Consider the following 10,479-nt stretch of genomic DNA (forward strand, 5'->3'; position numbering starts at 1 on the left):
GCGGGAGCGCCGCCGTGCTCCCAAGCGGTGCACTGTAGCAGTGCGCCACCGGGCTGGCCCTAGACTGATCTTTTTTCTTTCAAGATGGAATTTGGTTCACTTTGGTCTCTCTTGTTTACACTGTTGTGTAGTATTGAGCTTTGATGGATTGACTGTTTTCCCTCTACTGATCTTTTTTCTTTCAAGATGGGATTTGGTTCACTTAGGTCTCTCTTGTTTACACTGTTGTGTAGTATTGAGCTTTGATGGATTGACTGTTTTCCCTCTCAATCAAAAGTGGAAACACAGGGAAGAGTCTTTCGAAGCTGATAAAGGGAAATAAATGAAATAGTAAAAATGCTGCCAGCCCTGACCTTCATTTCCCTGTCTTTTTCCAAGGTAGCTTGGATGATAATGCTAATAACAGCAGTTAACATTAGTGAGCGCTTCAATGATATGCCAGGATCCTTATATTTTCTCAGCATGAGTTAACTAATAGTTTTCTCACAACAACCCTACCCTATATGGTATCCTCCTGTTACAGATGAGGAAGCTGAGACATGAATGAGCTTTGGTGACTGTTGACTGCTCTGGTTTTAATGGGTCCACTGATTTCCTTGGTTCATCTTATTAAAGTCCTGGAAACTTCTGAGGCTAAGCGGGGAGTCCAGTATGAAGTCTAACAATCCCAGGGCTGGCATGTGGTTAGGATTCCAAACTTTCATACTGTGGTTGGTGGCATCTCTTTTTCTCCCTGCTGAGGTCTGTGATCTTTGCTGGAAAACTTTCCACGCATTCTTCTTGAGTTCTTCCCACCCTTTGAGCCTTCTTGGTTCTTGCTCTGGTATCTTCAACTCCTCCCCCTACCCTGGGGCCTCTGTGGGACATTGTTTGGTTGCTGGTATGTGAGTATTTATAGTTCTAGCATTGGCTTTTTCTTTAAAGCAGACCTAAAACTTCCTAGAAAATAATTAGAATTCCAAGAAGAGTTTCCTGGTATGTTTTCACACTGCTCAACAGGGGTGTGATGTGCTGGGGCATGTTGCTGGAAAACAGGCTTTCAGACTGTGGGTTTTCTGGAGTGTCTCTCACAGTGGTCCAGGTAAGGACATTCCCTGGGCCTGGTGACATGCTGCACTTTCACTGGAGCCTGTTTATGAAGAACTCTGCAAATGCGCTTTTGTTTTTTCTCCACTTTCTACAGTACCTATACTTCCATTAAAATGCTTTAAAAATAGGGAGCTAGAAGCCCTATAATGCTAAAACAATTGATTTGAGGACAGGAAAAAGCATCAGCCCAGGTAAAATGTCCCATTGTCATCTTCTACCAAGCTCAAAGCAGTGGAAAAGAATGGTGTGTGTGCCCAGGTGGCCATGGCATGGTCAGCTATAGCACAGAGGGGCAGGAGGCAGCACAGTGGGTAAAGACCAGTCTTTGGTGAGGGTCAGATTGCCTGAGTTAGAGTCCTGGATCCACCAGCTGGCTGACCTCAGGTTCTCTGGGCTTATATTTATCCACATGTAAATGGGGATAATCATAGGGTCAATGTGGGGATTAAATATAGTAGTGATCTATAAATGTTAGCCTCTATTAATAGGGCACATCCAAAATTTCACCATGTTGCTGCTCCACACTGTGCACGCCCCTGTTGGCAGAGAGCCTGACCTGGAGTGAGATACTCCCACAACCAAGTCAGCATTTATCCCAAAAGACACCCCTGCTTGCATTTCTTCTTGAAGGTACCATGGCTCCCATCCTGCTACACAGGACCGTAAATGACATGATTGTCATCTCCTGGGCTCATTACAGAGCTGGCCCTTCCAGGCATGAGCCCCTGCTTTCCACGCAAAGCTGAAAATTGCAATTCTTCCACTGCAGCCAAACACACATTGCTGGCTGGGAACCAGCCAATCGGCAGGGACTTTTCTCACCCCCTGCATAAAACATGATGGGAAGGCTCAGCTTAATAGAGACTCAGACGACAAGATTTAAATAAATAAGCTGTATTATCTGTACAAAAAATATAAATACAGTTTTGTGTTTTAGAGGAGGAAGTGCCTCCTTAAACATTATCCAGCAGCCCTAATAATCTTGGGGTGCTGCTGAGTCGCAGTTCACAGAACAAACATTAAATGTACATTCATCTCATGCAAGGCGCACACTGCTTTCCACCCCAAACCTAGGCTGTCCAGCTCACTCTGCACCCACTCCCAATTTCTACAACCCAACACATGGTGCAGCTGGAGGGTGCATGCTATTTAGGAAACGTCAGTATTGACCACTGATTTTCAATAGCTATAGATCTAGAAATAATCAACCACAGTAGTAGTAGTATGAAATTTGTCGTCATTGCATGCATAACTATTGTGTCACAAAAGAATCTCCTCTTACGACCCCAGCATCCCATGTTAGCTTTTACAATGTATTCTGTACACAGTGAATGGATCCAGAGTTAAACACCAGATTCTATTAAAAATAGGAAAAATACAAAAATCACCACTGAGTTTACAGGAATATAACTGCAAGAAGTTAATAAAAATCCCCCAAATACTTTTTCTGGATGACAATGTACAATTATTAATATTGCACTTTTTTATACAAGAAATCCTAATAAATATTCACAAAAGATATACAGACATAGAAAACATTCTTTTATTTTAAATAAACATTACACTGATTTTTAGTAACATGATTTCTTAGAGCCTGTGGTGAGGAAGAAAGAGACTCAACCTAATTGACCATAGCTCACCTGGGGAAGACAGATTAATATTGTCTTCCCCCTGATTTTTACTTCCAGGCTGGCTGGAACATGCAGCCCTGATGTCAGTGGTGGCCCTGGGTGAGTGGAATTTGCGAGGGTGTATGTGAGTGGGGGCTTATCTGGGAGGGGTGGGTGGGTGACTCTGGCCGCCCTGCCTCGCGCTGACTGCTAAACTGTGGCTATTCAGGGGAAGGAGGCAAAAATTACTTGCCCAAAGCTGCTCTGCTTAATGAGCAATTTTCCAAATAGTCCCAAAGTTTCACTTTTGCCGCTTGACTTTCCCGCAGTCATTTCGCCATAGCTGATTTGCACTGCCACAGCGAGTGTGCTGCTTTGCCTGCGGAATTATCGAGTCACCAAAACTGGTATGTATTTATTATTACACAGTTTATAGTGTTCCATTGTGTGTGGAGGATGGGTTGGTTGAACAGCCTGTGAGGACTATCTGGGCTTCCTTAGCTATCCTTTGACTTTGCCACAGCTCCTCGTGGCCCATCCCAGCCTGCTATTTAAATGCTGTATACAGCAGTTCTCACTGTGCTAGGGGCAGAGCCTGCAGACCCTAGGGGTGGTGGCTGGGACAGCAGGGATCATTGTGTGCACACAAGCCCACTGACCCACCCTGTTGCTGGCCAGCTCTGGAATGAAGGGCTTGCTACAACCTGCCAGACTCTCTCTGGCAAATTGGTTAGTTAATGCATCGATTTTAACAAATTGACAGCCCCTGGCCCTTAAGTGGAGCAGCAAAGGCCACAGGGGCAGAAAGCCTGGCCTATTCATGCTCAAAATGCCCTGGCTCACAGCAGCAGTTATATCAGGGCTGGAGAACTCTCAATTTAGATGAGAGATGCCAGGGGTGGTCTCACTGCACAGCCAGATGCTGACCTGTCACTGGCTTGCCACAGCTGCACGGGCAGGAAGTTCACTCAGGTAGTGTGGGGAGTGGGGCCCCGCCCTCCACCCTGTGGAGAGCACGTCCCCTGCCACACAGCACGGGCACTCAGAGGGCAGCATGGCTCTGAGCATGTCCGCACACCTCTACTGAGCCTGCAGGGCCAAGTGTGCATGGTGGGGGGGTGGGGGGGAGCCCATCATGTGACCTCATGTGCTGGCTGCAAGCCCCCTCTTGCCTGCTCACTTCTCCCCATGAAGGGAGGGCTCTCTTTTCCCTTCTGTGCCTTCCCTCCCTACTTAATTATCTGCATTGTGTGCCTTAGGCCTCCTTTAGTTGTCCGCTTCTTTACCCTTACCTATCCATGTTCTGAGTTCTCTCCGTGCCCCCGCTGGAAGAGCTGAGTTCTGGGCAGTTTCTGCCTCAGCCTGAAGATCCCCCCATCCTTACAGTGACTGAGGGGACACAGAAGCAACATGCTCCTGTATTAACAGTGACCTTCCAGGAAAGCACAGTTGGTTGTCCAATTTCATACCAATACTTTACAAACCCTCTGGCTCCCTGCTGTGCCCAGGGGATATGCTGCTTCTGCCTAGGTCTCTCTGAGACCCAGGTTTGAGAAGGAGCCTGCTCTGTCTGCCTGGCCGGTTCTGCAACCTCCTTTAGACATCCGTCCTTTTCCTTTCCCAACATTCTGTCCTCCAGCTAAGTGAAAGAAAACATGCTGGGGAGTGGGGCATGTAGGGAGGAGGGTGTGTGTGGCGGGGCAGGGAGGGGGAAATAAATAAATAAATGAAGAAGGCTTCAGTTCTGTCCAAGGTGGTTGCGTGAGTCCTTTGCGTGGCCAGGGTAGAGCTGTTCCCCATGCCCTGTCTTCATGCTCTGCCACACGTTCCACAGCAGCGAGATTTGAACTGGCTGAGTTGGCAGAGCTTCAGCTGTTTGACCTTCTCGCAGTACCTGGTGGTGTCTCTGCACTCCACTGGGAAAGGAGGAGAGGGGGTGCAGAAAGGGGACAGAAAGGAGATGTGAAACAGAGGCGCTGGGGGGCCTCCTGGGCCTGCCTTGGCCACTGCTCTCCAGCCCCTGGGGGGCGCTCTGGCTGAACTCAGCCACTTGCCCCTCAGGCTGCCAATGGTGGGGTGGCCCCTGCCTGTAGCTGTCTGGCTGAATGGTGGTGCTTGTCCCTGGGCCCTCCTTGCTGCCTTTCTGATAGCTCCCTCTGCTTCCTGATGGTGCTTGTCTTCTCCCTTGCCTCGGACCACCTCACTTTTGCCCATGGGCTTTTGGTATTTTATGACTCTCCTCCTTGAGCTGGTTCCCAGAAGGACTGAATTCTGCTCCACCTTGAAGGAGTAAGTGAGGCCCCGGAGGATGCCCTCATCCCAGGCGCTGGAGCCTTACTTTCTCTGTTAAGCTTCGTTTTCTTGTATTCTCCACCTGAGCCTCCCTACTCCTTCCACCACCCATGCCTTAACCATGGCATTCCAGTTTGGTATTGGCACAGATTAGAAGGTTCTTAAATACTGGTGCTGGCTTGGTTTGGTAAGTAAGTCACGTTGAATGCTGCTACTCTCTGAGCACGGTGAGCCACTGACAGAAACATGGGTCTGCACTACGCCAGAGCTCCAAGATCATCCATCCCCCTGTGTATGCAAAGAAATGGGCTATTTGTCTGCAGGACCCCTGCCTTAGTGCTGGTAATCTATTGCTCAGAGAGGCCCAATTTTGGGGAAAACTGCATTGTTACCTTTGTATTTATTTCCTATTCTTCGCCTGAACTTTATTTCTTCCTTGAGAGGCACTGCTGATGTGGGTTTTGAGTTCAGAGAAAAAGAAAATGGATCCCTACCCAGCTGGGATACAAATGCTGGTGTTGGGCTGAGCATGACCTACACTTGAGGGAGGAGGGAGTGATGTGAGGATCACGTTCCAAGGTGTGGGCTCCCGCACAGTTCCGGTGGCTGCCCATGGGAAGGAGGGAGGCAGTCAGCAGGTCCTTGTCCGGTGGGAGGCAGAGCAGTGACAGGTGCAGGGCGAGCGGGAGGCACTCTGAGTGCTTCTTCAGTGTTAACAGCGCTTTCTTGTTAGCAGCCTGGCCCCTGATGGCCACTGTTTAGTGACTCCCTGTGGGCACCAGCCAGAACGACTGCAGGCCAACTGGGGGCCGATTTCATCCAGCACTTGGCCAATGGCATCTGGCTCTCAGGGCAAGGATGGAGACCATGGAAGCCTGTGGGGCACACCCTGCCGTCTTTTGTGGCCTGGATATGTGCACACACATCCTTGCACACACTCATGCACCCCTCTGAATGCTCAGCTCTGGCCCAGCTCACAATCCTTGGGAAACCTGATCCAATGCCCTATGCTCAGGCTCTGTCCCAGGGACTTCCCTCTGCACCCGATGCCCTGTGGGGAATTTGCAGAAGGTTCTTTGGGGTTGGAACGTACTGTTTTCACACGGGGTGATGTTGCAGCGCTGCCAGTTGGCAGGCCGGGGCCCCCAGGAGCACAGGTGGTCAGGCACTGCCTTGTTGGTGCGGACATGCACACACTCCACACGTCGGGACTGGAAGCCGTAGTTGCCGCAGGTTGCCGTGCACAAGGTCCACAGGCTGACCCTCCAGTGTACGCTGCACGCCTCTGACCAGCAGTTCTGGGTGCTCACAGGCCTGCAGGAGGAGGGTGGCAGCATTAAGGTCTGCCTCTGTGGGGGCCAGGAGGACGTGAAAACAATGCTGCAAATCCAGGAATGTTGGGTAACTCCTCAGGAACCTCCAGTATCACCAGACCTGGGTTCTGATCTGCTCTGTTACTGTCATAAGGTCTCAAGATCTTATGGTTACTTCCTCTAACTAGGCCTCCATCTACTCTTCTCTACAATGTATATGTCACTGCACGACCCAAGAATGAACTCTACCCAGTCTGGAGGCTGCAGAGGCAGAGCCTGGGGTCTTAGGTGGGGGTGGTGAGCTCTTCCCCCAGGGGGACATCTACAAGGAGTTGTGGATGTGAGTTGAATAAAAATAGGATTAGACCCAGGAACCAGAACTCTCATCTCAATCTAACTTCTAGAGGAAAGTCAACAAGAGTGGGGGCTGGTGGAGCCCTTCAGGTCTTGGTGACCATTGGGTAGTCTTTGCCTCCTGCCCACCTAGGCTAGTGCAGGGCTCTTGTGGTATCAGGCCTCCCTCAGAGGAATAACACTCGGTGCACTTTTTATCCCCAGGAGAGGAAAGCCCAGCCTGGCCCATTAGGCAAGCACAAGGCCACCACTGGGCTATCTAGTTCTGAGGAGGCTGGTGACAAGCGGAGGTGAGAGGGCTGGGTGTTTGACACCTGGGCCATCAGAGGTTGGAGGGAAAACACTTACCACTGTCTTTCCATGTTATTGGCACAGGGGCTGGGGAAAGGAGGACCAGGGCTTGCTCTTACCTCGGAAGGGCACTACACTGCTCTGGTGACAAGCGGAGGTGAGAGGGCTGGGTGTTTGACACCTGGGCCATCAGAGGTTGGAGGGAAAACACTTACCACTGTCTTTCCATGTTATTGGTACAGGGGCTGGGGAAAGGAGGACCAGGGCTTGCTCTTACCTCGGAAGGGCACTACACTGCTCTGATGGTAGGGTGATGCCATCCCGTGTCTGGCAGAAGACCTGTCTGTGCTGCACAGCTAGGCGAGGTCCGATGCAAGGCCCATTGCACTGGGAAGCAGAGAAAAGTGATATACATGATGTTAGCCAGGTCAAGGGCAGAGGCTGCAATGCTTAGGCTGCATGGGAACACAAGATCTTTGGGCAGGGTCTTGTTGCAGGCCCTCAGGTCATTCATCTTTCCCCTCTTTGGGCCAGCTAAAGGACATGCACTGGCATGTTTTCTTTTCTTTGTGCCACAGTGGGATGGTTAGCTTTCCTGGGGTCTGTGGGCATTCTACTAGCAATGGCTAATGGTAGTGTAGAGCTAGCCAGAGAAAGTCAACCCCTCTCAGATTAACTATATGAAAGATATTTTGGCATAAAGAGCTAGGAATGTGCTGGTAGACTTTATAGGTGAAGATCTCCAAATAAACTCCCCTGTCCCCTCAGTGTGCAGGGTAATTAGGCTTAGTGTTTTCTTGCCAAGTTCACTTAAATAACCAACTCCACCAGTTCTTTCTTTCCTTGGCCTCATTCTCTCCAGGTCAAACCCAGGACAGCTGAACAAAAAGCAGACTTATGTATGTATAGTCCCTCCTCAAACTTCCTTGCTATGTGCTCCCAGAGATTAAGTTTTTCCCAGAGCTGGCAGAGCCTGACCCTTTTACAGTAAATACACTGAACAACAACTTTCTGTAAAATACAAAAGCAGCAGGCCCTTAGCCAGCATCTGCTATTTTCATAGAACAAGAGCACAGACATAACTTGGAGGTCACTTTAGAACAAAGGCTCTTAAGTTGAGGGTTTGTGGATCCCTAGGAATCCAGAAGGGGTGTGCTTGTTAACATCATAAGAAGAAATTTTGTGTTTATTGACACTTTTCTAGTAAGAGATTCCCTCCAGCTTTCATCAGGTGCTCAAAGAAATCCCTGACTTTGAAGGTTTAACAGCCACTGATAGAGAAGGATTTAAGGTAAAAGTAGCCCTCCTGGGGCAGACAACTATACCCAAGGCCAGTTAATGCTCTTCTGGGCTCTCCGGGGTCCAGTTTGCTACTATTGATAAAGACACACAGAGGTTGGTGGAAATGTAAAAAATGCCCCCTTGATACCCAAAACTGGGAATTCTATTTTTTTAATGGCAAAATATATATGATGAAATGTGTCATTTTAATCATTATTTTTATTACTTTTTCATGTTTTTATATTTATTTACTTGTATTGAAACATAATTGTACATATCTGTGGGTTACAGCATTGAATATTAAAGCTTGTATGCAATATGTGATGCTCAAATTGGGATAATTAGTATATTCAACATTTTATATAATATAATCATTTTTTCTGGCCCTTTACCAATTTCTCACTAACCCTCCTCCCCTTCCCTCTTTCCCATCTCTGGTAACCTCAGTTCTATTCTCTCCTTTTGAAAGCTCAATATGTTATTGTGATTATTGTATCTTTCTTTCTTTTTTCCTTTCTTTTTAGTTCCCATTTATGAGTGAGGACGTGGTATTTCTCTTTCTGTGCCTGGCTTATTTCACTTAACATGATTTTCAATGAGTTCGTCCATGTTGCTGCAAATGGCAGAATTTCATTCTTTTTTTATGGCAAAGTAGTATTCCATTGAGTATATATACATTTTCCTTATCCAGTTGTCCATCGATGGACATTTAAGTTGGTTCCATAGCTTGGCTATTGTAAACGGGCTGCAGTACACATGGGAGTGCAGATATCCCTTTGACATGATGATTTCCATTCCTGTGGGTATGACCCAGTAGTGGAATTGCTGGATCATATGGTAGTTCTATCTGTAGTTGTTTGAGAAACCTCCATACTATTTTCCATAATGGCTGTACTAATCTACAGTTCCAGCAGAAGTGTAGAAAGGTTCCCCTTTCTCCACAGTCTTGCTAGCATTTATTGTTTTGTCTTTTTGATAGTAGCCAGTCTAACTGGGGTGAGATGATATCTCAATGTGGTTTCGATTTGCATTTCCCTGATGATTAGTTGGTGGGGAGCATTTTTTCATGTCTGTTGTCCATCTGTATATCTTTTGCATGGCCATTTGTATACCTTTGAGAAATGCCTATTCAGCTCCTTTGCCCATTTTTTAATTGGGTTACTTGTTTCTTTACCGTTACGTTGTTTGAGTTCCTTGCTGGATGCATAATTTGCAAATATTTTTGCCTGTTCTGTAGGTTTTCTTTTTGCTCTGTTAATTGTTTCTTTTGCTGTGCAGAGTTTTTTTGGTTTGATATAATCTCATTTATTTTTCTGTTGCCTGTGCTTTTGGGGTCTTATTCATAAAGTCTTTGCCCAGTCCTTCCTGAAGTGTTTCCCCTATGTTTTCTCTTAGGAGTTTTATAGTTTCAGGTCTCATATTTAAGTCTCTAATACATTTGAGTTGATTTTGCTATATGGTGAGAGGTATGGGTCTAGTCTCATTTTTCTACACATGGATATCTAGTTTTCCCAGTACCATTTATTGAAGAGGCAGTCTTTTCCCAATGTCTGTTCTTGAGGCCTTTATCAAGGATCAGTTGGCTTTAAGTATGTGTATTGATTTATGGGTTCTCTATTCTGTTGCATTGGTCTGAGTGTCTGTTTTTATGCGAGTACCATACTGTTTTGGTTACTACAGCTTTGAAGTATGGTTTGAAGTCAGGGAGTGTTATGCCTCTGGCTTTATTTATTTATTTTTGCTCAGGATTGCTTTGGCTTATGTGGGGTCTTTTCTTGTTCCATATGAATGTTAGGATTTTTTTTTCTAATTCTGTGAAGAATGTCATTGGTATTTTGATAGGAATTGCATTGAATCTGTAGTTTGCTTTGGGTAGTATGGACATTTTCACAATGTTAATTCTTCCATCCGTGAACATGGAATGTCTTTCCATCTTTTTGAGTCCTCTTTAATTTCTTTCAGCAGTGACTTGTAGTTCTCACTGTAGAGATCTTTCACCTCCTTGGTTAAATTTATTCCTAGACATTTAATTTTTTTGGTGACTATTGTAAATGGGCTTGCTTTCTTGATTTTTCCTTCTAGTTCATTGTTGGAGTATAAAAATGCTACTGATTTTTGCATTTTGATTTTGTATTTGCAACTTTACTGAAATCTTTTATTAGCTGTAAGAGTTTTTTGGAGTCTTTAGGTTTTTTTTTTTTTTAAAGATGACCAGTAAGGGGATCTTAACCCTTGGCTTGGTGTTGTCA

The 10,479-nt window shown here is 46.5% G+C and overlaps 1 protein-coding gene across 1 annotated transcript in view; it reads right to left on the reverse strand.

Moving 5' to 3' along the window:
• Positions 1-4,410: 4,410 nt before the first annotated feature.
• The window catches only part of ADAMTSL1 (ADAMTS-like 1), a 69,973-nt gene continuing 63,904 nt past the window's right edge, over positions 4,411-10,479 (reverse strand). The window contains exons 6-8 of the mRNA XM_008579840.1: positions 7,227-7,336; positions 6,085-6,305; positions 4,411-4,615 (exon numbers count right to left, since the gene is read on the reverse strand). Of these exons, the coding sequence (XP_008578062.1) occupies positions 4,509-4,615; positions 6,085-6,305; positions 7,227-7,336 (438 nt within the window). The 3' untranslated portion in view covers positions 4,411-4,508. The remainder of the gene's footprint in view (positions 4,616-6,084; positions 6,306-7,226; positions 7,337-10,479) is intronic.

This window comes from Galeopterus variegatus, unplaced genomic scaffold (genome assembly GCF_000696425.1).
Source record: "Galeopterus variegatus unplaced genomic scaffold, G_variegatus-3.0.2 Scaffold1965, whole genome shotgun sequence".
Lineage (NCBI taxonomy): Eukaryota > Metazoa > Chordata > Mammalia > Dermoptera > Cynocephalidae > Galeopterus > Galeopterus variegatus.